General features: G+C 47.7%; 1 protein-coding gene across 7 annotated transcripts in view; it reads left to right on the plus strand.

The window, feature by feature from the left end:
* Positions 1-26,856, plus strand: part of NF1 (neurofibromin 1) — a 3,279,657-nt gene that overhangs the window by 2,781,001 nt on the left and 471,800 nt on the right. For all 7 annotated transcript variants that reach the window (XM_069614617.1, XM_069614618.1, XM_069614621.1 and 4 more), the window contains one exon: positions 10,693-10,815. In XM_069614617.1, the coding sequence (XP_069470718.1) occupies positions 10,693-10,815 (123 nt within the window). The remainder of the gene's footprint in view (positions 1-10,692; positions 10,816-26,856) is intronic.

The raw sequence follows: 26,856 nt of genomic DNA on the forward strand, positions 1-26,856 counted from the left end.
TACGTACCGCTACAACCTTTTGCCGATAGAATGCAATAAGTGCCCTTAGGGAAAACTTGCCATATTTTTCATGTATCATCAGGCCTTGACAGGGCAGTGACTTGGTTTTAGTTCTCAGATGTTCCGCCCATTCTTTTTCACAGATGCTCTGGTTTAGCCAAACTCCAAGATATTTGGTGGTTTTAACATGCTCCAATTTTCTTGCTTTTAGGTAAACCGTAAGGACCTCTCTTCGTTTTGCTCGAATTGTATGGATTTTGTTGTATTGATAGTGATATTATTAGCATCTACGTATTGCTCGAGGGCATTGAGTATCTTTTGAAGGCCCATTTGTGTTCTGTCCAAAAGTACAAGGTCGTCGGCGTACATGATACACTGTACAGGAGTCCCATTTCAAATTAGCAGGTTTGCAGATGGTAATTTCTATTAAAACTGCAAGATCTGAGATGTAAAGGTTGAATAGAGAGGCTGCCAACGGGCAACCATGTTTAAGGCCATTCCAAGTTGTTATTTCCTTTGAAAGTATACCCTGTTGGGATAGTCCTACTCGTATGGTCGTATTTGAATATAGGGCTTTAATTGGTTCCAAGATATCCGTGGGGCAAATCCAGGAATGTAATTTCCGCCATAGTTTCTGCTGATATACACTATTGAATGCAAGTTGGAAGTCTATAAACACTGCATAAACTTGTGTTTTTGTTCTTAATGCTTCCAAATTGAAGAGATTCAGGATCATTAAATTGATGTTTTTTCCCACTCCTTTAATGAACCCTGTTTGTCTCATGTCTCTACTGTTGGTCAAGCTAGACCATTCTGTCAATCTTTGTAAAAGGAGTGAGGCAATTATTTTACAAAGCAGATCCAAAAGAGCTATTGGCCGATAGTTAGATGTTAGGCAGAAACCTGTGCAGTTCCATTAGGGACCACTGCAAAAAGTTTAAGACTACAGGTGTTAGCAGTAAACCCAATTGGTAGCAGTCTGTACCACCCAGATTTACCTGGTAGCTGTGGCTGAGCAGTCAGACTTCTCTCAAGAAGAGTTAGGCAGTATATAGAGTATACACAATAGGGCTAAAAATACAGCAGCACAAGCAAACACTGACCAGAGCTTTGGTATGAAAGTATATAATTATTTATTTAAAAACACACTTTTAAAAATACACTGGCACTAATAGGTCAAGCAAGTTCAAACACAGTCACTAGAAGTATATACACCGCCCTAGTTAATTATTCGAGAAATCTAGGTTAAGACACCACTTATTTAGCAAAACAGAGGTGAGTGCGTAACCGTAGATGGCACTCCAATAATTTGTTTAAAAAGGGAGAGAAAAGGCAGAATAGGAAAAACACACAGTACCAACACTTTTAAGAAACCACAGCAAGTCAAGAAAGGCAGGGTCTACTGTAGAGCAAAAAGTTTATAGGCCAGGCCCACTCTTGGAGAGAGCAAGGCGGAATGTGCCCAAGATCACACAGTGGAAATGCACTCAGTCTTTGCAGAAAAGTCAAAAGAGATTGGATCAAGTTAGAAAGGTAATGTTAACAGGTCCGAGTTCACCCCAGGATAGAGAGTGAAGGATTTACGGGACACCTTGGACAGTCTGTTGCAAGGGAGACCAGGTGGGACACAGTACGTGGAATGGTGAGAAAGCTCCAGCGGGGGCAGTTGTTCCTGGCAGCGGGTGCAAGTCGGAGCTTCGTCCAGGGGAAGAGAAGATCTCGACGTGGAGGAAAGCTGGAGGTCGTTGCACTGTCAGGGAAGAAACCAGCCACGAAGTTTCCCGGTTAAAAGGTACTACCCTTTTATTTGCGGTAGTGGTGAAGCGTGGCTATCCAGCCGCCAGGGTGCTTGGCACGGGCGATTCGACCACGAGACGATCCAGGGAGGTGAAAAAGGCGAACTGGTTGGTCCCACCAGCTCAAGGGGAAGAAGACTCTCCTGGAAGAAGATCTCCTCTGTCGTCGGGAAAGTGGTGAGTTTCGTACAGCAGGGCTCCACCGGTGGTGGTGTCGTCGTAGATGGCTCAGCTTCTCCCCTCTTCGGATTCTTTAGGTCCTGTGGCGGCTTCTGAAGTTCCAGTCCCCAAAGCCCTGCTTTTATGCAGCAAAACCCCCATTCATCAGCCTAGCTGTCACTCAAACATGGTAAGTGGTGAGCCGGGCGGCTCACCACTGGGCAAATCACACAAGAGTGCGACTTGAGTTGCCAAGGCAACTGAGTCCAGGGTGCCTAATCCCCCTCCGACACATCCTGTTGACCCCAGACAGAGTGGCACCATTTGGAGGGCTTCTGTGGAGAAGCCCGCCAAAAAGAGGAACAAACGGTTAGAGTTTCAGAGGCGAACACAAACGCCATTTTAAATCTGAGTCCTGGCTAAGAGACCCAACCGGGGAATAAATATTAAATAAATAACCCGGCGGTATCTTTAACATTGCACCAAAAAGTGGTGCATTTAAAATGAATGGAAAAATCCCATAGGAAATATTCCGGTGGAATATTTTGCGTGTTATCCACTGCCACCAGCCAGAAACTCGACAAGGGGGGACTGGACAGTGGCCCCTTGGAAAACAGACCCAGGGGCAATCGAATTACCCCTACCAGTACTTCCACAATATGATGGTTTGTACTGGTTCTGTTAACAATTTAAGACTAGTAAAGCTAATGGTGACTTTACATGCCCTGGAAGACAGTAGTCAGTCCCAGGGTATGGAGTCTATGTTTGGGGGTCACTATGACACCCCTGTGTTACTGCATTGAGGGTGCTGTGTAACACACTTAACAAAAACACATGAAGCCCTATGGAGTAAAAGACCCCATAGCACATAAAACACATTACATAGTCAAAGGACATTCTCAAATCATGCCTAAGAGTGGGAGAAAAAGAGCCTCACTCTTAGCAGGAGAAAAAAATAAACCCCAAAAATCCAGCAAAGCTGCTGGGGGACTCACTAGGTTTGGGAAATTAGCCTTTACAGAGAATTCTCCCTAGCATAAGATGCCATCTTTCTATCGCCCTTTTTAAAGCTAGGAATCAGGGTCGCCATTCTCCAGGTGGTCGGAATACATTTGAGCTCCATGATGAGTTTAAATATCTGGTGACAAAGGTCAGACCATGCTTCGGAATTGGTTCTTAAGATTTGATTAGTGAGCCCATCTGGGCCTGGGGCGCAAGATGGATTGAGGTGCTTAATTTATGTCAATATTTCATCATAGTCCCATGTTATCTTGCATTTCTTCGCATTTTGCATTTCTTGAACAATGAACAGTTCTTCACTCTTAGCAAAGAGATGAGTGAAGTAGCCCACCCAGGTTACTTCCGAGACATCTGATATTAGGAGATCTGAATGTATCTCTTGTCCATTTAGGATCTTCCAAAGATCTCGAGTGTTATGCTACGACAAAGCGCCTAACATATATTCAGCGTCTCTGCCCTGTTTCGGGATCCCTTTGGGAAAGAACAGCCCCCATTGCCATGCTGGAGGCATCTGTTTCCACTACATATGGGAGATCTGGGCGGGGGTGTCGTAGCACCGGGGCTGAGATAAAACTTTTCTTGAGTTCCTTGAAGGCCTTTTCTGCCTCTTCTGTCCATTGGAACAGTTTGTTGTTTTTTTGTAATAAAGAAGTGATCGGGTGCACAATCTGGGAGAAACCCGGGATGAATCGTCGATAAAAGTTTGCAAAGCCGAGCATACTTTGGACACCCTTGACTGAAGACAGTGATGGCCAGCTAAGGATGGCGTCTACTTTGTGCATATCCTTCTGGACGCCTCTGGGAGTGAGGACAAAACCAAGGAACTCGACTTCGGTGACATGGAAGGAGCATTTTTCAAGTTTGGCGTATAGCTGGTGCTTTCAGAGTTTTGCAAGGACGGAGCAAACGTGCCTGACATGGTCCTGTTTAGAAAAGGAGTACACCAAGATGTTGTCGATGTAAACTAGGGCACATACGTCGATCAATTCCCGTAGTAAATCGTTCATGAAGTACTGGAACGCAGTGGGAGCGTTGCAAAGCCCAAAGGGCATCACCTGATATTCGTACAGCCCATACCTAGTACGAAAGGCGGTCTTCCATTCGTCTCCTTTCTTTACATGCACAAGATGGTATGCCTCCCTGAGGTCCAGTTGGTGTAAATTTGGGCATCCTTGACTTGGTCCAGCAGTTCTGGGATAAGGGCTAGAGGATAACGTTTTTTTAACTGTTTCCTGGTTTAGTGCGTGGTAGTCGATGCACGTTCCCAAGTCCCCCTCCTTCTTGAGTACGAAGAATAGGGGCGAGGCTGCCGGGGATTTGGATGGGCGGATAAAACCGTTTGCTAGGCATTGGTCCAGATATGATTTCATGCTTGGTAGTGTACGTGTTACACCTAGCACCAACTCCTCTTTATCTTGGACAGGTGTCACTGGGTCAGATAATGGCATTTCCACTTGGTAGCACGCATGAGCACACTCATTGGAGAAGGCTAATTTTTTGGCTCGCCAGTCGATGTTAGAATTGTGAGCCACCAACCACGGCATCTCTAGAATCACCCGGAACTGAGGGGCCTTGATAAGGTTGAAGGCAATGGCTTCCCGATGTCCGTCTTGGCACAGAAGGGTCATTTCTGCTGTGCATTGAGTTACAGGACCAGAAGCTATCTCTGCCGTCGAAACTGGTGACCTTCTAAGTTGTCGTTTTCTGACAGAGGCCTTGGTCTTTGCAGTTACCAAAGGCTCCGCTGTCTATGTATGCCTCCACAGCATGCATCCGAGATGGTTGTTGCTGACTGATCAAAATTACAGGCAGGGCATGGTGTGAGGTCTGTGGCTCTTTTCCTTCACTCGACAAACGGACCTCTACGCTTGCCGGGCCTGGAAGTTTTCCGATCTTGTTCTCCTCCTTCTTTCTCTGTAGCTCCAACTGTTCTCCTAGGGGGTTTTACGGCACATTCTCTGAGGAAGTGACCCGATTTCCTGCACTACAGGCATAATTGCTGTTGTCTCCTTTTGTCTCTTTCGGCCTTGGATAATGGGCTGCGTACCCCCCCAATTTACATGAGTTCCGAAGTGTTTTCTGATGAACGCGGAATGTTCTCCTTTGAGCGTACATACACAGTCCGATTCTCCGTTCTGGCTCGATCTGTCCTTCGATCTTGCAGCTTGTGGTCTAGCTGCACCACTAGGTTGATGAACTCTGCACAGTCTTTAGGCGGGTTTACCACCTGAGCTAGGACGTCTTTCAATTCTCCCCGTAATCCTCAATGGAATAACGTTGTTCGTTTCTCCACAGCCCACCCATTTTCAACGACAAGTCTGTTAAAAGTGGCGATATATGTTAACAAATCTTGGCTGCCTTGGCGGAGGGACAGAAGTTCGTTATCCAGAGCTTGGTCCTGGGTATGTCGAGCGAACAGCTTCTCCATCTCCTGTTGAAACCCCCTGAAATCCCGCAGGAGTGGGTCATCCTGGCTTACTAACGGTATGGACCAATCCGCGGCACTGCCACCCAGATATGACAGAATGAAGGCAACACACGACTGATCATTAGGAAAGGCTCCGGGTCTACAAAGAAAATGGAGGCGGCACTGGTTCATGAATACTGCATATTTTCTTGGGTCCCCCGTAAAAAGTTCCAGTGGGGCCAAAGAAACTGCCTCATGGTGGACCACCTGCACTGGATTGACAGATGTGGCTGGAACCGACGGAACACTTCGTGGCAACGGAGCCTGCCCAGCCTGTGTTTGGAGCAATTGTCTGGCTAATTCATTGGTACGGTCCTTGGTGACAATCAACTCCCTCCTAAGGGCATTGGTTTCTTGCCGGGCGGATTGCACCTCAGCCTGTAATTCTCCCAGTAACTGGGCTAGTTGGTCAGTCTCCGATGTTTGCACAACGCCCAGGTGGATGTTTTTAATTGAGGCTTCGCATTCTGTTACGCTCACCTGGTATCCACGGGGGCGCCACACGATACTGGATGTAGGTCTAAGCGCTATCCCGGACCCCTCTCTGCTTGGTTATTTGCCAGAAGTTGGATAGCGCCTATAACAGGAGAATGGAGGGTTAAGATACTGGTTCTGTGATGGGTGGACTCCCACCTCCCTCTGGTCCAAATCCCCTCCCTTGGGGTTATTGCCCAGCTTAGGTTTTTGTGTGTTGAACTCTCCGTCCTGCGTCTCTGTGCAGGGGCGTGTGGTTGGTGCAGGCGTTCCGTGGACCTAGTTGCTTCACTGGTCCGTGTGCCCTTATGTCGGGTCCAGACCGGCTGCGACTCTGACTCTGCTTGCTGTCTTCCAGGTGAGTTATAATGTCTTTTCCGTCTTTCTTTCCCTCCGTTTTCTCTGTCTTCTCAGTGTCTTGCTCCACTACGCTGTTCCCTAACAATGTCTCTTTTTGTCATCACAGGGATGGTTGCGATCCCGGAGTTGCCACGCTGGTGGCTAAGACCATAGTGAGTTATTGATGCGTGCAGTGCTGCGCTGTTTATTTGTGTTAATTGATAACCTGTCTTCTCTTTCCTTCTTTGTACAGGTTGCTGTAATGTTCCGGAGTGATGAGCAATCGAAGCGCTGCTTGCCCAGGTAAGTGCTTTGTTAATGCTGACCTTATTCCTTCTCCCTTGCAGGTTGCAGTGAAACCCGGAGATCGGCGAGGTAAGTGAAGCGCGGGGTGTTGCCTGGACTCGCTGCTTGCCCAGTTAAGAATATTAATTAATGCTGCCCTTATTTCTTTACCTTTGCAAGTTGCAGCGAACTCCGGAGATGGGCAAGGTAAGCAAAGCGCAGGATGGATTCAAGACCGGTTACTTCACAGGTAAGTGTTCAATGCTGTTCTTGTTTTCCAGGTTATTAATGGAATCCAGATCTAGGGCTTCAGGATCGGGCCGCCGGAAAAGCAGATGAGCAGGAGCTGGACACGGTGAGCGTTACGCTGGAGGAGTGCAGAATAATGCGAAGCGTGTTCTGCTGTTTGGGTGTGGTTTAAATAGCCCAGGTAAAGTAGTTCCAGGCCAAGTAGTTCCAGGCCCATCCACGCCCAAAACACTAGACCGCATGGCTTGGTTCTAAAGAACTGAGCTGTGTAATAGGCCTCCATGTTGGATTAAGGTCCAAATCTGGTATAGCTTTATTCCTGATAATGAGCCTGGCGCCAGTGTGAAGGGCTTTAGCCCCACTGCTGCCAGGGGGCTGTTATACCTGAGGGGGTCAGGTGTACGGGTCGTGACAATACTGCATTTCTCTTTTCGTGATTGGATATAAGAGATTCAATTTCTGTTATGTCTATGGACAACTGCGCCGCATGTTGGATCTCTGGAATCGGCACAGTATTCATGTTTTTTGTCACATTGCTCAACGAGTAAACCTTTGTTGCTGTATAATTTTTGCTCTTGCTGCTCTATTCCTTAGAGCTGTTAGCAGGGTAATAAGGTTTTCATTTTGCTTCGCTTCTGTTTCAATGGCTGTGGCCCTTATCTCACAATCATCCTCCGTGATTGGAACCGGCCAGCTGAGTTCATGTGGTGCACTAGGAGGCCTTCTTCGTCTGTTTGCGGTAAGACTATAAGCCGTAGAGATATATTTGTTGGTCGGCAGAGGGGGGGATATTTAGATACGGCTCCATACACCCATGGTGTCATATTCCATAGAAGGAGATGGTCATTGTGGCGCCGTTGGTCCCAATCACGGGTGGCGGCCATTTTTTCTCCCAAGATGGCGGCGCCGTCCGAGGGCGGTGTTCCAGTGTTGCAAGAGTTGCTGGCTGTGGAGGCTCCTCCTCCTCAGCAGAGATCCGGTTATCTTGCGGCAGGCACAACGCTCGAGTGCGTTGCTACTCTTCCCAGTCAGCGCTTCGTAAGTTCGTCTCTAGGCTTACCACTATTTGCATTCTCATTTACTTCTTGCTAACCTTCTTCTGTCTCTGTTTTCATAGAAGCCTCCTTGTTGCACTTCAAAGACAGAGATTCCGCTTCCTAAACTATATTTACAAGTTCCAGTGCTGATCAAAACAGATCCTTCTCCTTTCTCCTACAACCGCTTCCATTCACACCAGGTTGGACAGTTTACACACATTGATTCGAGTCAGCTGTTTCACTCATTTCCCAGCCGCGTTGTTCGTAAGGCTTTTGCTTCGATTCGAATCTGCTGCCAGGTACCCTTCTCTCCTTCTCTTCTCGTTATTTAGAACTACCTACCCGCCTTTTCTACCTTCTAGTCTCCTCACGCTTCCTTTTATATATATTAGGTTCCCGAAGTTACATCACGTTATCCACGAGTCATCACTCTCAACGTTCCACAGATGAAATCTGAACGTATGCAATCTTGAGGCAAGATAGATCACAATCCTCTTTATACTGGTAACTATTAGGCTACTGACATCTGCTTCTACTCTGTGTTTAAGCACATACTTACCTTTCTCTAATCTGTGCCTTTCTTATTTTTCTTTACGGTACCTGAATCCAGTCACCTGGAAATGTGTTAAAGACTCGCCTTTACCTGCTCACAGAGAAGACTTCCAACAACTGAGGCGGACAGGGTTTTCTTCCCCAGAGGGTTTCCCTGGGGAGTTCATTCCTTCCTGGTGTAAGCTATCACGGGATAGGAGGGGATTCCCCCGGGGGGGGCTTCTCAAATTCCACACGTCCGGGCTACAGGATCAGGTCAGTGGGTGCATGTTTATAGGGAAACATTAATATTACTGGAAACGATAAAAACTGAACAGAAATATATTACACATGGTCATTCGTGACGGTGGGTCTATTTCCCTAAGCAAATGATTTGCCTGCTGCTTCCAGCTCATTCGAGCCCTTTTCTGTGATGTTATGCACTGATTGTTCATGGGATTTTATTCAGGGAGGCGTGCGGGTAGCAACCTGGTTGTTCAGTTCCCCATTCAATTCCCCACTGGAGTGGGGCTCTGGATGACCACCTGTGTCCTTTACCTCCTTTACTTTCAACTTATCGTATTTGCACTGTGCTAGCGCACTCCCCTCGTTTGGTGATACCGGTTTGCTTTCATTCTTTTCCACGGCTCTGTCCAGTCTGCAGTGTTTAGTGGGCGGGCTAAAACAGCTCGTTCTCGATGCATTCAATAGTGCCTCATTTGGGAGGTTCTTCTTTGTTTGGTGCCCCGTTTGCGGGCCCGTTGAGGAAACCACTGCCGCATCTCTGCCAATCTGCACCAAACTCAACAAACTCCTGTGATGAACTCTCGCGCCAATGAGTGATTTTGTATTCTTGGTGAGGGTGTGTCTTCAACCCTTAAAGAAACAGTAGCCATCAGAATAGAGATCACAGCAGGTTCTCAAGAAGCAGCGTAATGCCACAATCCACTCCACAAACTCCTGCGCCGAACTCTTGCCGTTAATGGATCTTTCAACATCTGAGGGTTAATACCGGGCAACAAAACTAAGGTCGGCGGCATTAACTCCGTCAGTGGTGAGGTTTGTGACCACAGTGCTGCCTACATTATTTTCACAAACTTAATGTTTGACATAGGTGATGACCGGCATTGGTTTGCCTCCATCAATGATAAATGAGAAAAATATGCTAGTGACACTCCATATCCCTTCCCAACAGAAGAGCTGATGGTCTTGAAAGCAGGTTGGGGGTGTGTGGCAGAGAATATGGTCTCCAAAGCTGTTTTTTTTTTCTTTTTACTTGCTTTAAACTTTGTGAGTTTCCGTGCCTTCCTGATCAGACTGAGCCTAGTAACAATTTTCCTTCTTGTTCTATTTGGAACTGCCTGTTTCTGCCATTGTCTTTGGAAAACTACTCTCAATCCATGACAAAATGTGTGATTGGTTCTGTAACAACGCCCTACAACAAAGCATGTGTGTAGAAAAAGTTTAATTTTACTCAACATGTCAACTAGAAATGAATTCTGAAAGGGACTGTAACACCTAGGTGTACACTAATGTGAAGATTGGGGGCAGGGGGCTGATCATAGTGGCCTTTGTGCTCTATATTGCTGGTACAGATGATTAAAAACTGTCCATCTGACTTTGGGGAAAAAAGGTTTAGTTTAGGCCCCCATACACATACCGATGTAAATGTACATGTATGTTGTTGTTACTATTTTTACTGCGGATTCCCACACTGACTGACATAAGGGCAATTTGCAAACAAGAAGGCCAATCTATAAAATGTTGATACTGGATGTGTTTCCATTGTAGATTCTTATTCAGATACAAAAGGTCTGCGGTGGAATGGTGATTAGATAACCTTCTGCCCACTCATTGCTCCCACTACTCATCCCTCATTCTTCTTTGTCTGTCTCACTTGTTCACTCTAGTACTCATAACTTTATCATCTGTTACTATTAGCACTCTAATTCTGGCTGTCTCAATGGGAGCTGTTCTCCATTCAGTGTCTCAGATGTGGAGAGTACTTGCTGCATCCTCTGATCATTAAATTTATTCCCTCCACATAAATGAACCTGACCTGCAAATAAATAGCCCATGGATAGAAGGTACAGTTGAAGGGGGAGATTGCCATTAGCTTTGCACATTTGTCTGATGGAGTACTTTGGGATGTGTGCATGTTTTGATAAAGCTTGAATGATATAAGAGGGCTTTGTGTTTAGGCTTTTGTCAATTGATTATTAATCAATTTAAAAAGGCTAGCATGATTCTGTAGAGAAGCAAATACAAGCATTTCTTTATAAAGAATATATGAGTACTACACCTCTTTTATGCTCACTTCTAATCTGCATTACAGGTACAAGAAAAAGCTTTGACCATTTGATATCTGATACTAAAGCACCAAAAAGACAGGAGATCGAGTCTGGTATCACTACACCTCCCAAAATGAGAAGGGTTGCAGAGAATGATTATGACATGGGTGAGTAGCAATAATATTGGTATAAAATAGCATTGTAATCAGTCATCAAAATAGCTTGTTATTGAGGTTTTTTAAGTGCCATCTTCTGTAGCTTGCAACATTGGGTGTGCTTGTGTACTTTGTAGAAGCACAACTTAAATTAGACCTGTCGTCTTAATCAATTAAATGATTTCCTTTAGATATACTGCATTAGGATAGAACTGTTCTGTATTTAAACAGTTTTAGCAGTAATACATTGTGTCTTTACATTCTGATGCAAATGCCTACAGGTGACTCATTCCTTAGTGCTCCATATTGTAGTGGAAACAAAAGTTGGTACAAGGATCTGATATATTGTTTTCAGGTCAAAATTACATTTCTTACACCATTTGAATACTAGACCATAATAAAAAGGCTTCTTTTACCCATGCGTATCCCCCTTTTTGAGTCACAAGGCAGTCAGAGTTTATCATCTTAACCTAAGTTGTTAGCGGTAGCCTATTCCATCTAAGTATTTCATCCCTAACAGTACTGTTTCAGTTACTCTGTTTTTAAATGGTGGGCATTGAGTAAATGTAGTGCTGAAAGCAGCTCTCGACATAGGCAGTATACCTATTGGATTTTCAGCCCTCTGTTGCCGACTTTGCTGTATTGTTGATGTGTTCAGACCAGATACATCAGCAGCAGCTGCCCCACAGATGAGCTTAACTATTCTGTTATCTGATCGGAAGAGGGCTAACTTCTCATGGTCATAGATCAAAAGACCAAATTAGACCAACAAATCAATTTTAGTGATGGTCAAAATAAGAAAGTTGGATGGAGTTAAACCCACCTGGAAGATCAAGATTGCAAGGTGGTCATGTCGAACAAAGAACAGTAACTACTAAAGTCCAAGATGGCTTTTTTTATTCTATACTTTATTCCAGAGTTTCCTTACCAGGTGACCTCTTTTGTCTCTGTAGTTGACTTTCTACAGAGAGATTGGTTTGCAATGCCCTGGGGCTCGTCTTATTCCAGAGCTCTTTGGACACCACAGACAAGTGAAGCTCTCAAGGGGTTATTGCCCCATGTTTCTGGTCTTTTGTCTTTTGGCTACCTTGTAGAGGTCCCCCCTCACCTCCATTTGTGCCAAAAAAGGACATGTTGCTGTGACTAGGCAAACAAATGAGTCCAGGGCCGAGGTTGCAGTATCTTTCACAGCTTTTAGTGAGGCCGGTAGAGGTTTCCTGGCCAAAAGGAAGGCTTGCTGTTCTGTCTCCACCTCTGTTTGTGGATCCTCGACATTTTGTCCACCAGTCTCTGCTCTTTTCCTTTCTCAATGACTCTCCACATGATTGGTCCTCTGAGACCCTTTCATGGCTTCTCTGTCTGATCATTTGCTATGTCTGACTTGGCGTGCATCTATGATAAACTGGCATGTGCTCCTTCCACCTCTGGTTCACCCTCACAGACTCTGTTAACTCCCCTTACTGCCTTTCTTGTCCTCAACCTCAAGATACTCATCTGTAATTACTTGAACTGTCTTTTTACTTCTCACTGTTGTTCCCCTGCTTACTTGTCACACTCCCCTGTTCTCCCTTTCACCCCCATTCTTTTGAGAGGCGGACACAAAGTTGTAATGTCACTGTAAGAAATCTTTATTAAAACAAAAGGGTTGGATATATGCCTCTCTGTCCCTATCCTAAAGAGAGTTTCCCCGCCTAGGAAACTAAAACGAAAGACCAGTCTGTATCTTGTCATCAAAAGCATGTAAACTGTCCTTGTGTCCAAAACATTCTAATCTGAACCTCACACTAGAAATAAACAACTGTGGGTGTAAGGAAATGTCTGATTTTGGTTTGGCAAAAAGTGTTCACAATTAAGGCAAATACATGAATCCAACAAAATAGTATTTTCCAATGAGAAATTCTTGGATCTAGAGGGTGATTCCCTTACCCTGAATTTCTCAGGTAGGATGGCAAGTGTCTTTTTCAAACAATAGTTCCTGTAACGCTCACCTGACTCCCACGGAGGCGCTGGTCTAGTCTGGGTTGCTGTGGCCTCTTCGAGCATGATGCGCAGAACTCGGAACACCGACTGAACAGGACCCTCAAATCGTGCTTGTCTGGCCCGTAGGGATATCCTTATGCAGATGAGAAAGGGGATTAACAGTCTGCAGAATAGTGTGCTTGCTCCCCCCATCCCCCCTTCGTTCTTCTCTAACTTCCTCCGAAATCCCCGGTTGAAGCTCACCTTATGGTTTGAAAGGATGAACTCTCCATCCTGCTTCTGGTGCAGGGGCGCTTGTTTGTCCAGTTACTTCACTGGTTTTCAGAATGGCGCTGGCAAAATCCACTTGACTTTTCCAAGCGGAACGCCGTAAGTATGAAGATTACAAAAGTTCAAGTGTTAAGCCTCCTTTTCTGTTGCCTTCCTAACCTGTGATCTGTCCTTTATTTCAGGTGCAGAATGAAGGCGATGCGTTGAGAGATTGAATTGCCGATGGTAAACTCAGGTGAGTTAGCGATGGGGGCGATCCCTCTTAATGTCTTTATATTCCTTCAGTAATGTCTTTTGTCCTTTCCCCATAGGGGCCGGGGTGCGGTACCTGCCAACGAAGCGGCGCCGACCCGAAATGAGGAATGGTCCATCAACAGAAGGCCGGTAAGTGTTATGGCGGAAAATTAGGCTTTCCTCATATGTTCCTTCTGCTCACCTTTTGTCTCTTCTTCTCTCCCCTACGCGCAGAGATGTGGTGATCGGTGCTGGCAGTCGCGGTGGAGCCAGAAGAACTCCCGAGGACAGGTGAGTGAAGCGCGGCGCTGCAGCGAGCAACGCGGTGCTTTTAAATGAAAGTCTTTTCTCAGGAACGCTGACGTGAAGGTTCCGGATGCAGGTAAGAAGTTTGGTAAAATTCTTGGTTTTCACCTTTCTCTTCTCTTCTTTCCTTACAGGTGTTCCAGAATCGAGGCGGGCGTGGCTGGAGACCGGATGCAGGAGCATGTGAGCGTTCAGCTGCTTGGATGCAGAACAACGCGAAGCGTGAGCTACTGTCTGGGCGTGGCTTAAATAGCCCCCAAAGTAATTCCAGGTAAGTATCCTTCCCTGGCCATGCCCGAGTGGCAAAATAGTCCCAATGAAAAAATAGTCCCTTTCAGGTCTCAGGGAGGCCTGAATCTTGCAGCATGGTCTGCATCAGGTAAGTGCACAAAACACCTTCCTTTATGAGCCTGGCGTCTATGGTGCCAGGACAGAGTCCAAAGAGCCCCTATAAGGGGCCGCTGGGCTTTTACCCGGGGGCATGATGCCTACTCCCGGGGGTGCTGGGCCTGGCCTGGTGCTCCGGGGGTAGGCATCATGACAGTTCCTTAAGGTTGGCAAACATGTCTCTTTCAAACAACTTCTTAAGAATGACATCTTGGTATACTCCACTGCCAGGAAGCCTTTAGTAGGTTCATCAGATCCCCTGGTCTGCCCTCCTGCCAGGATCTTCCCACAAAGTTTTATTTCTTTGTGTATTTCGAATGGATTGCCTGGTATACTCGCCTGCATAGGAATCCCTTTCTGGGGTCTAACAGATCCCCTGATATGCTTCTCTGCCAGGTATCTTCACCCCAAATGCTCACTGCCTGATGTGCTTCTTTCACCAGGACTCCTTCTCTGAATGTACTGTTCTCTAGTATAGCACCGTTGTATAGACCCAGTGAAGGAATACTTCATTGGCTTGAGGTACTACTTGTTCCACCTTGCCCCACATTGATATCTCATATATGGAGACTTGTCCAAGTTCGGTCTTTTAACTTCATTACGATCCATTGCCTTTTGGTAATACTTGCTCCAACTTTCCCCGTAACATCACATATATGAAGATTTGTTTAAATTCTGTCTTTGTATTCTACTTGGTCGGTATTCAAAACAAGTTCTTAATTGCTCACATGCCTGTCGGTATGCACCGGGGTCTCCAATATGTCTGGGCAGACTAACCAATATCTGGTACTGTCCCTGACCCGTGGCATGTTGCTGCAGTGAAGCATTCACTCTGGGGTGGTATTTCCTGCTCTGTAAACCTTCTTCCAGCTCTCCTGCCAGCCCTGTGTTCAGCCGCCAGTAAGACTGATGCTTCTCGGCACAACCGTGTACCTGGTAACTTTGCTGCTGCTGCTGCTGGATCCCCAGCTGTTCTCCCACGGTGCCTGCTGTCTCTCCTTGGGCCTTGCCCCACGCCGGTAGGAAATGCTTGCGTGTGGCAGTCTGGAAGCATCTGTCTTCTCCAGCACGGTCCATCCTGTGCTGCTGCATTCTCCCTCGATTCTGCTTCCTCCTTCTCCTTTTATTTCATTGCAGACACAATTTTTAAATGTCCGGGTCATTCAGACTTCATTGCAGCAACTAGTTTGCATGTTTAGCTTGGGGTTTTCCTCATAAAATGAAAGAATACTGCATCCCTCCTAATAGAACCATCACTTCCTTCCGGTAGTCGTCCCCTGCATCATGATCCTCCCTCATAATACCACCCTCAGGGTCATGTAGTGGCTGCCGTCCCCTAGCCATGTAGAAGGAACCCATCACTGGAGAATCAGTGATGACTCTGAAGGATTCATCACATCTGTCATACAGGTCCTTTCCTCAATAACTCCCTGCTCAACCACTATCTCAGCAGTACCCTTCTATTTCTCTTCTCCAAGATCTCCTCCACCTCACATTTATTGGTTCCCTAGCTCCTTGTCTTTCCTTGCAACTCCTTCTCCATATTCAACTACCTTTGATCACTTTTCATGTCTCTCCTCCCTTTTTGCACCCCTTTGGATACTTTCTTTCCAACCGATCATGTTCCCTATTGCCTTTTCAACCCTTTTGCAGCTCTTTTCTCCTGACTTTCAGGGTTCCTTCTTGCCCCAGGATCTCCTACAAAGCAGTCTTGTTCATTTCAAATCCCAGTTGACTCCGGGACAACTCCAATCTTTCTTCTCAATATTCTCTTTTTATGTGCTTCCCCGATTATTACTTTCCTTTCCTTGTCTCTGGGGTATGACCTACAATCTCTGGTCCACTACATCCTGCTTGCCTCATTGCTCTTTTTGACCACCACTCTCTACCTCCTTGCCTCCTGCTTAGATCGCCTCTTTTTTGTGTCTCCTGGGTCTCTCTGTTGGCTTAAAGTTTCCATTGTTCCCTGACATCCTGGATTTCTCCTCCAGTTTCCCATCTTCTGTTTCTGCCTTAGCTCCAGATTCTGTTCCTCTTCATGCTTATTTCACCATCCGTTTTCAAATTAGCTCCTGACTCCCATTCTCCTTACCTGTTAGGCAGGGCACTGCTTAAGTGCCTGCAACTGTGCTGGGTTATTGAGGCTAGTCAGGTATTGCTTCCCCAAGATTAGGCAATTAGTTTCAGGTGTGTTGATTGTGAGTGTGTGGGTATTTTTTTTTCTAGTTTGGACAGAGGCTCAAAAAGCCTGGTCTGCCATCTTGTTTTGACACTACATGCACTGTGACACATTCACGACAGTGCTGGGCTTTGGGCAACAGATCTGCATCTTCTCTGGGTTGTTGCAGCTGTTGTAAGCCTCCTCTTGCTTCATCCTTTGTTCTGCCTGTGTATGTGATTAACATGCATTCCTCTACCCATGGTAATTATTTTATTGGGTCTGCAGCAGGTCTCTTTAAAGGATCAGCTTCTTGAGTGTGCTCCATGTGGCTAACCCTTGCCGAGCTGGGGAGACCATGTCAGAGTGACAAAGGGGTCCTTCCCATACCACCCTGGGTCTATCATCGGCTCCTGTAGTCACTCTGTCCCCATAGCTATGCAGGGACTCTACCACTGGGCCAATCATATAAAATCACATGTCTTCACTTATAATATTTACAGAGAACAAAGAGATTGTGTTTGAACAACATAACCTATATTTTTGGCATTTTTATATTTTTACATTTTATATTTTTACTTGCCTGGAAATATATAGTTACACACTGAGAACTACCTTTCTAAATGATTGCATACCCCACAGATTGCTCATTTTGGATATATCGCCACCTTCTTCACAAACCCTTTTCTTCAGCACGGGGCGTAATGCCAGCTCCAGTGCTGTGGCCTCTTGACTCAGCAAATTACACTTGGTAGCCCATTTATACATTACGTCATGCCCCATAACCTCAGTTCCTTTTTTCAACTTGCTCAGCACTCTATCCGTAATGTTTTCTTCGGAAAGAAATTGTGTAACACTTTTTCACAAGTCCCATTACCCAAAGTGCATTTGGTTTGAAGTGATGGGTCATCTGTGATTACAATACATTGGTCACTGATACTCACCGCCATATGTCTTTGGTGTTTGGATGCATACCACAATGTAGGGATTTCGAGTTGTGCTCGGCTATGACCTTGAACGCTCTGAGAGCAAGGGCAGCTAAATTGGTCTTGGGTTGGTCCGCAACCAGGTACCGGTAAATAACCCCATCCAAGGGTTGGCTTCCTCAATAAGTTGTCTTCAAACTGTGGGAGCAATTCAGCATCCAGATGTTGGACATCTTTTCAAAAACAGCTGTGCCAACAGCTTCGACTTTTACACTGAGAGCAGACTACAGTCCTACCTTGCCTTCTAAAATAAGAAGGGTTACCTTCAAGAGCTGCTGCTGCACACACCAGAGCTCGACTTCAACGCCAAATACATTGACCCCTTAAGATCCTTTGGTGTCTGCCGTCAAAGTCAGGGCTTCAGCTTCGAGCTTGGGCTTCAAGCTATTGACGGAATGTCTAGGATCTGCTTAGACCTTGGCACCTATCGGAGGAAGTGAGGATTTGAAATGCACACCAATCAATTCATGCATTCGATTTTCTATGACCAAGGGGACACTATCCCTTATGGAAAGGAGCCATGTGGCAACTGAAGGAATTTTCTCTGGGGTTTCTTGACTAATATGCCCCTATTGCCAAAATGGCAGATCTGAGAGGTTCCAGCAGGTTTGGCACATTGCCTGATCTTGCCATATATGCCATTCAGTCAACCTAATGCCACTTCCTTGCAGACAATGACAAAGATGATGGAATCATAAGGATGTGGCGCTCCAGTAAGGCTGTCACTCAGTATGACCTCACTGACATTCTGGATAAGGGTCCATCTAAGTAGACCTTTCTGCCTTGTAAAACAGCCTTAAAAGACCAAGTTCTGGAGCTGTGGCAAAGGCCACGATCCGCTCGTTCCATAAGATAAAAAAAACTTGTCCTAGAGTACAGGCCAGCACCAACTGACCCCATGTTCTTGTCAAAATACCCTACACCAGAGAGTTTGTTGGCCCATGCGACAACAGTGGGGATGAAGTCCTTGAAGTTTCCAGCTGAGGTATTTGCTTTAGGTAGTTCAGCACTAAGTGATTGACGGGCACTGGGTCAGTAACAAGAAGGCATTCCTGGCTCAGAACATCAGGTTTGCTCTGAATGCCCAAGCCAAGGTGCTGGACATGCCATTTGATGGGGTCAACCTCTCCAGGACTAAGGATGATTTGCGAAGTTCCAGGCTTACAAGGTCTTCAGGCAGTTTTTGTACCATCCTCCGATGATGCTCAAACTACTAACCTTAGGGGGAAGATTAACCACTGAAAAAGTGAAGCCAAACTTCTCTTAGTGTAGGTAATGTGGACGGAGGACCAAGCTTAACTCTCTGGTAGGGGTTGCAGGTTGAAACAGAGATACAATGAATCTATACACAACTCTAGAAAATACAATAGTGACATACTGAAAAATATATATTTTATTTAATTAACACATAATACTATTAGGTAATATAACTACTTTCGGTAACATTATACAGTATTAAAAATATACCAGCATATAATAAACAAACGTAATGCCTGTGCAAGGACTCTCTTAACCGAAATACCATTATTTGAATCCTCTACCAGCGATAAGTACCCACCATAAAACAGTGGGGTGGAGAGATCCAGGGAAACATACAACCTATTAAGCAGGTATGTCCCCTATCAGCCTGCACCATACAAAATAGAATCCCATACACACATCCAAATTCTTATATGTGTGGAAGGTCATAGACTTAGTAATCAGCACCTAACACATATAGGTAGTGTATCGGAAAATGAGGGAAACACAATTCTACCAACAGGAAAAATGTGTTCTAAATCCCCAAAGCACTATTCCATATCAATGTGAACTCCATAGGGCATAATACAGGGATTAATGCAGAGGCACATGTATTTATTATAGGCAGAGAGAGAATGTAACCATTGTAAACCCTAACCAAAGGATTCCAAGAATTAGCAATACGTTTAGCAATAGTTAATAGATTGATACATTTTAAGGGAAACCTTGTTAGAGTTACTAGAAATAGATACAACGCTACACTTACAGTCCCATTGAAGAAATGCATATGTAGACTTTAAAAATGATTTAGAAATCACAGGTATGTACCAAACATACCAAACCTGATCCACAGCTCACTGAACTCTTAGGGAAGCAGGAAAAATGTCCAGGGACAGTTAAATGCCAGAGAGTCCATGTTAGGAGAATTCCGGGTAAGTTCACAGTTCCATTGGGATGAATGGGATAAACTTTAAGGGCCATCAACTTTAGTGGAGGTAGGTCTATTTGACCCAACAGGTGCAGATTCAGTGGCAGGAATCCCCAAGTGTTCCATGTGTCAGACGATCAACCAAGACCCCAGAGGAAGAAGCAGCAGAACAAGAGGGCAGCCAATAGAAATCGATGGGAAATATGGAAAAGACCACCTCCCCACCCCAAGGAATCTCAACCACGTACCAGGGCAAAACCTGAGGGTGAACATCTTGAATAATTGCCCATCCCAGGACCCACAGGTAGGTACTTAAGTTGGTAGTAAGCTGCTTACTCATACGTCCCATCCCCTTTGCTCCATCCTTGTGGGCGTCCCCCAACATAGGTACGGTACCGGAACCTTTGGCATAGAAAAATTGAGCTTCCCCTTTAAATTTAGTATAGTGCCCTGCCCTCTGGCACCTCACTCCCGTCCCTTTTTCTGCTCGGATGGTGTCGGACCTGGCAGCTAGGCGCAGAGACTTTTTTGACTTTTCCCTTGCTCTCCGTTTTATTTTTTAATCTTCTTCACCTCCCTTCGGTGCCCTGCCTCCCCTGGTGCATGTTGGCTGCAGGAGGATTCACGAGATGTGCGTCCTACGACAGCTCGCTCCCGGACTCGGACCCGCATTCACTCTGTCTTGAGTGCCTGGGGCCCGGCCACTGCTGGCATGCGTGTGTGACGTGTATCGCTCTTGGTCACCGGGCATTGAAGAATCGGTTGTCACGTTGGAGGGGGATCTTCCACTCTTCCTCTTCAGGTCATCTTAAAGAGTTTGTCTCCAGGACCCCAAGACAAGGCAGGCCATTAAGTACGGCTCATCAGCGTGGAGACTCCTTCCCAGGGGCTTCCACAGGCAAGGGTACATTGCATTCAGGTTCTGGTAGGCCTGGAGGGTGCTAAGACTGCCAGCTCCCAAGCCAGGGGGCTCACGAGTTCTACCGGGCAGTCCACAGGGGGGGTGATCAAGTTTGTCGCTTATCGGCCCCAGTGGGCAACGGATCAGTATGTTCTACCTCCAAGAGTCAGTCTTCAGCACGATTATCAGCTCAGTCGCTGAGGGTGCACAGACTACCAGAGCCACCTTTTGAGGTTGAAAGTTGCAGTGATTTGACTACCGGCTAGCAGGCAGCGAGTGCTTGAGGCCTTTCAGAGTGATCTGAGGTAGACGCTTCTTCTTTGGGTTCAAGGCCCAAGGCGCCTCCCCATGTTGGAGCCGGCAAAGGGCTTTCGCGCCCTCATGCCAGAGCGTAGCGCAAGGCCCCAAGATGGCGGATAGACATGTGGCGGAGCCAGCTAGACCAGCAGCCATCTTGGATTTGGATCAGTGCCTTCCTGTGCTCTCACCCATTGAGTGGGCCATGCAATAAGGTTCCAGTCCTGGTTGGTCCCCTCAGGGATACATCTACCCATTGCAGCCTTACGGCTACATGCCTCACGTGCCTCAACGCTTCGATCAAGAATGGAGGCCAAGCACCGCAGAGGGCCGGCCCCTTTGGGATCCGGTGGCTTGCGAGAGCCGCTTCTTGGAGCGCTTCCCACGCATTCCCCGCAGATGGCAAGATTCCTCAAGGATATAGTCAAGGTCATCCCGCAGGTCGTTCCTCCTAGGCCTCCACCTCTGCGCCCTCTGCTGGTTCCTCTGGCGACACCAGTGCCTGTCCCTCCTCCGGTCCAGGCTTTACTGGTTATCCAGATCCCCACTGCTCCTCCTGTACCACCTCCCCCTCAGCAACCATTGGATCCATCTTCAGGTCCGGATCAAGGGGGGACCCCGCAGGCACCTATGTCCCAGGGGGCGATGACGGCGGTGATGCCGATACCCAGGACTAAACCTAGGCATCTGTAAAGGCCTTCCATGATTGCCTTCAGGGTGTTGCAGAGTTGTTGAGTCCCCCACCAAGAGAAGGCTGCACAGGAGTCTGGAGTGCTAGCAGAGGTTTTGGGCAAGTGCACCACAAGCTGTTCAGGCATTCCCCTGCAGAAGGATGTCCTGTAGATGGCGAGAAAAGTCTGGGAGCATCCCAGGCCAATGACCAGATGAACAAGAAATTAGACGGCAGATTCAGGCTCACCCTCAGCCTTCGGTGCTGGCTGCAACCTTGCTGTATTCTAAACCTTTGTTGTCTTGCTCAGCGGGAGCCACCTCCAGTTGTCTGTCCAAGGAGGACAAGGTTGTTGAGTCTTCCGGCAAACAATGCTAACTGGGGGTGTTTCTGCCTGACCTCCCTCTGGCACGGCAAGCCTCCTTCAAGGCTGGCCTAGCGGACGCCTGATCGCTTGCGCAGGACCTCATGGAGTGATCTGTCCCCCAGATCAACACAGCCAGCAGAGGGCTGTGCCTGGGGGTGGAGATGAGATGGATGGCTGGATGCATGCCACTCGAGTTTCATATGATGTGCAAGAGTACATCCTGGATCTTCCGTTCGAAGGAGTGGTCCTTATTCATTTTTCCAACAATGACGAGTTGACTAAGAAGAAGACCTCTACACAAACCACCAAGTCATTGGCCATCCTGACTTAGCCACAGCAGAAGTCCTTCCCGCAGTCTCAGGGCAGGGCTCACTTCAAACCCTGGGCTTTCACCTTCTTCAAGGGGTTTCGGGGACCGCGGTGCACAAAGACCTAACAGTTTGCCTAGTGGCCACAGGGTGAAGCAGCAGAAGACTTTGCACAGGTTTTTCCACTCACCCTCCTCCACTCGCACCACTGACACCAAGAAGCAGTGATGTCACGGTCCGGGAACACAGCTCGCCTGTAGGGGGCCAGCTGGCTCTTTTCCAGGACAACTGGAAGTGTTTTTTCAAGAGTCCTGGGAGCCTGTCTATAGTCGCCATGGGCTTCAAGCTTCCTTTTCCTCTACCATCCTCTTCTCCTCTGCATCAGATAGGGTCCCTGGCCCTTTCACGGGAGATAGTTTCTCTTTTGGAGATACAGGCAGTGGGACCGGTTTCTCAGTCAGACAGGGGCTGCAGCTTCTACTCCGGGGTTTTTGCATTACCCAAGAACAACCAGGCTGGCTGGAGGGTAATCCTGGACCTGTCAATCATCACCCTGTCTTTACTGCTCGAACGCTTCAAGATGATTACTCCCGCTCACACAGCAGAATCGATGTGTGCAAGGGAATGGATGTGTTTCCTAGACCTCAAGTATGCATACCTTCATGTTCCCATCCACCAGCCGCATTGTAATTTCCTGCGATTCACGATTGTCGTACCGCTTCTCTCGTGTTCACGAAGCTGTTGAACACAGTCGCTGGTCTCCTCCACCTGGAGGGCCACCACTTGTACCCTTACCTGGACGACTGGCTGGCCACGGCCAACTCGCCCGAGGCGGCAATGCACTTCTACCAATGGCTGGCTGACATTCTTCACCAGCTGGGTTTTTCCTCAACAGGCAGAAGTGTCCCGCCCAGGATTTGGTCTTCCTTGGGGAACACTGGGACATTGCTGTGCAGTGGGTGTTCCCCACGCCCGAGAAGCTGCTTTTCCTCAGCAAGGCAATGAGGCCCTTTCTGGCCAACCTGACCACCTCGGCATGGTGGTTCCAGCACTTCCTTGGGCTGATGGCATCTTGCATGCTCATGTTGCAGTACACCCAGCTCCGGATGAGATGACTCCAGCTCCACCTGGCGGCCAATTGGAACCAGGAGAGGGGGTCTCAGTCGGACAGGATCCCAATACACCTGCTCCTCCTCCCGGATCTTTGTTGGTGGTTGATGAATGATAATGTGTCAGTGGGAGCCCCGTTTAATTGGCTGGGTAGTCTGTCTGTATATTTCTAGAGCTTCAAAGCCTGTAGGCATCCAGGTGCTACATAAAACAGAGACACAAACATGACAAACGAGAACTAGGTGGGAGAGTAGGATAGTCTATGGACCTTCCTAGGCAAACTATCTAGTTTTCAGAAATGTTCTTCCTTTCGTAGAGAGACTGGGAGCTCATTCCAAGCCTGTGCAATCAAGATGGGGAATGGCTGACAATTTTCCTGAGTTCTCTTGAACCGGTGGACCCCTAGGCTGCAAGCACCAGAGGATCTCGGGGTTCTCCCTGGTTCATAGAACTCCAACTTCTCCTTCAAGTTTTTGAGTGGTAGTTCCAAAGAGACACTTATGTGGTGATGACTGATTCCTTGCTTTCAGGCTGTGTGGTTACCCTGGAGGGCTACTTGATTCATGGTGTTATGGTCCACGACGGACTGCCCTTCGGCATATCAATCTGCTCGAGCTCAGGGCAGTGGGCCTGGTGCGTAAGGCTTTTCTGCCCCTTATCTGGCACAATGCTGTTCTGTTCAGGACAGACATTTCCACGGCAATGTTTTACCTGAACAAGCAGGGTGGCACCCGGTCCCCTCTCCTGTACATGGAGGCGATGGCGATCTTGGAGTGGGCCCTCACAAAAGGGATTTGGATTTCAGCAGTTCACCTCCCGGGGGACAGCAACGCAGAAGCAAACAAGCTGAGCCGCTTGGGGTTCAACACCTACGAGTGGGAGTTGCACCTCAACTACTTGTTGCCCCTGTTCCAGCACTTGGGGTTTCCGGATCTGGACTTATTCGCATCTCCTCTGAATTTCAAGTGCCCCTGGTTTGCTTCGTGGGCAGGTCAGAGGTCTCTGGGAGACACCTTTCAGATCTGCTGGCACAACTGCAGATCTTATGCATTCCTTCCTCCTCCATTGCCCCAGCGGACCCTCTGCGAATTCCTGGTGTTGGTGGGATGCACCCTCATCCTGATTGCCCCCCACTGGCCTTCAAGGGCTTGGTTCTTGGATCTGCTCCAGTTCTGTTCTTAGAGGCCTGTCCATCTCGCAATCCCCAACCGGGGCTTCCAGATGCAGCAGGGCGGGGCAGTGGAGCACCCGGACCCAGCCATGCTGGCCGTAGCGGCTTGGTTTCTGACCAGCTGAGATTACAGTACGCTCAATTTTCGGATGCTATTTGGGGCATCATACAGGAGGCTGTGTACTTGTTCTTAGTATAAGAGCAAGTAGACAATGTTTTGCCACTGGGCTCTTGCCAAGGGGCTGGACCCTATCACCTGCTTCCTGGACGATGTGCTGGCGTTCTCCGCACATCTAGCTCATTCTGGCATGCAGGTGGATACCTACCGTACCCATTTGGCAGCCATTGGGGCCTACACAAATTCCCCATAGCATGTTTTTGACAGGGGGCGTAGTGGACCTCGACTCGGCCGTCGATCCACCTCAATGGGTTGTCCAGGCCTTTTCCTCTAGTGCATAGACCCCATCCGGTATGGGACCCCTTTGTGGTTCTTGTGGCCTTGCAGCGCAAGCCCTTTGAGCCGATGGCCTTTGTGGACATCCGGCTGGTGACTCTAAAGACAGTACTACTGGTGGCTCTCATCTCGCAGGGTCAGTGAGCTGCAGGCATTGTTATTGTGCCAGCCCTTCACCATGTTTAATACCAACAAAATCATCTTGCGCACGCACCCAAACTTTTTGCCCAAGGTGGTCTCTCCATTCCAGTCCATTTGAACCATGAAGTCTGCCTTCGGGTGTTCTTGCCGAACTCTCAGTGGTGACGAAAAGGTCTCTAAACTCTAAATTCTCTCCCTCTCGGATGAATTCCTTCATAAAGTCTGAGGCAATGTTCGACACTTTCGGAGGTTCGTTCCCAGGCTTCCAAAGCTTCTATTGCCCATTGGAGAATCCAGGTCATTTCAGAGGTGAATATGGCCAGAGGTAAACTAGTTGCGGAGGGGATTCATGCCCATGCGGTCAATGCTAAGGCCACAGCCGTCCCATTTCAGAGACCTGCTTCTTGGGATGTCATCAGTAAGACGGCTACTTGGGCCACTCCGTCGGACTTCTGTATGCACCATTCCCTGGATACCAGCTCCAGGCGCGATGCAGAGTTCGGTCAGGAGGTTCTGAAGAACCTGTTTGCTTTTTACTAGATATGAGGCAGGTTATCAGAGCTCCACCCTATAGTCTTGTTCCGTGGAATCATCCACAAGGAGGGAGGAAAGGGGACGGGATGTATGAGTAATAAAAGTTACTCACTATAGTGACTAGAATACTCGTCCCCTTTCCTCTATATGCCCCACCCACCATCCCCCTCTTGTTGCCTGGGGCTAATATATTCAGTATAGCCAGGTATTCAAGTGTCCGATGTGTTAAGAGTACTGGGGTGAGGAGCCAGAGGTGGGGCCTCGGGGGGTGGAAGGGCGCTCGCATACCAAGGGCCGCAACTCTGCACGCTGTATTAAATTTAAAGGGGAAGCTACATTTTTCATCAACAGGCTGGAGTTGTGAGCCATCAGGTTAGCCCTGAAAGCGTTTGCACCGTCAATGAAGGGGAAGCATGTCCTGATATTGATGGACAATACAGTGGTCATGCACTACCTGAACAAGCAGCAGGGTATGTGCTCCCTTCCCCTGTGCAGGGAAGCGATGCAGCTGTGGTTCTGGCTCTGGAGAACTATATCTCAGTCTCAGCAGTTGATCTGTCTGGAACAGAGAAGAACGGTTTGGCAAGTGCTCTGAGCAGGCAGAGCACGGTCTCACACGAGTGGGAGGTGTGCCAGGAAGTCCTAGGGGAGGTCTTCACTCTCTGGGGTACCCAGCAGGGGATCTGTTTGCCACAGACTCCAACCGGAGGTGCAGACAGTTTTGCTCAAGAGAATTCCCTAGCAAATGGTGTGTTAGGGGATGCATTTCTAGTGGAATGGTATTTCCCCCTCCACTATGCCTTCCCTCCGATTCCAGTCCTCCCATGGGTTCTCAGGAGGTTGGAGGTTTTGAGCAACTCTGATCTTGATCGCCTCAGATTGGGTGAGGAGGACTTGGTACTTGGATCCCCTGGACTTGACCATCTGCCCACCTCTCTGGTTGCCTCGTCCTCATCTCGTATCCCAGTCGGAAGGTTGGTACTTCACCTGACCCTGGAATCCCTCAGCTTACATGGGTGCTTCTTGAGAGGTTGAGTTAGGATGACTGGGACCTCTCTGAGTAGGTACTCGAGGTGCTGCTGGCTGCACGCAGACCATCAACAACATCGCTGTATGCATGCAGTTGGAGAAGATTTGAGGCGTGGTGCAGGGAATGCAAAATTGAACCGATCTGTTGCCCCACCACTGCAGTGATAGAGTTCCTTCTGTCACTGGCCTCTTCTGGGCTTCAGGTCCCCACAGTCAAAGGATACTTGCCAGCTTTTTTGTCTGTGTTCAAAAGGTCTCCATATCAAGGGTCCTTCTTCACGATCCCGGGTATGGCCCATTTCCTGAAAGACCTTGTGAACAAGTTTCCTCCTACTCGCTTTGTCGTTTTTGATTGGAACCTAAATCTGGTCCTCGCATTTCTTATGGCGGCTCCGTTTGAGCCTTTGCATTCTTGTTCTCTGCCGTTAGTAACTCTGAAAACTGCTTCCTTGGTGGCCATCACTTCAGCCAGGCGGGTCAGGAAGCTACAGGCCCTATCCTGCATGCCCCCTTTTATTCGCTTTTTCACGAGAAAGTCTTTCTGAATGCGAAGGCCCGGATTCTTACCTAAGGTGGTGTCTGA

Source organism: Ambystoma mexicanum, chromosome 9, assembly GCF_040938575.1.
Source record: "Ambystoma mexicanum isolate Mex_15411 chromosome 9, UKY_AmexF1_1, whole genome shotgun sequence".
In the NCBI taxonomy this organism is placed as follows: domain Eukaryota; kingdom Metazoa; phylum Chordata; class Amphibia; order Caudata; family Ambystomatidae; genus Ambystoma; species Ambystoma mexicanum.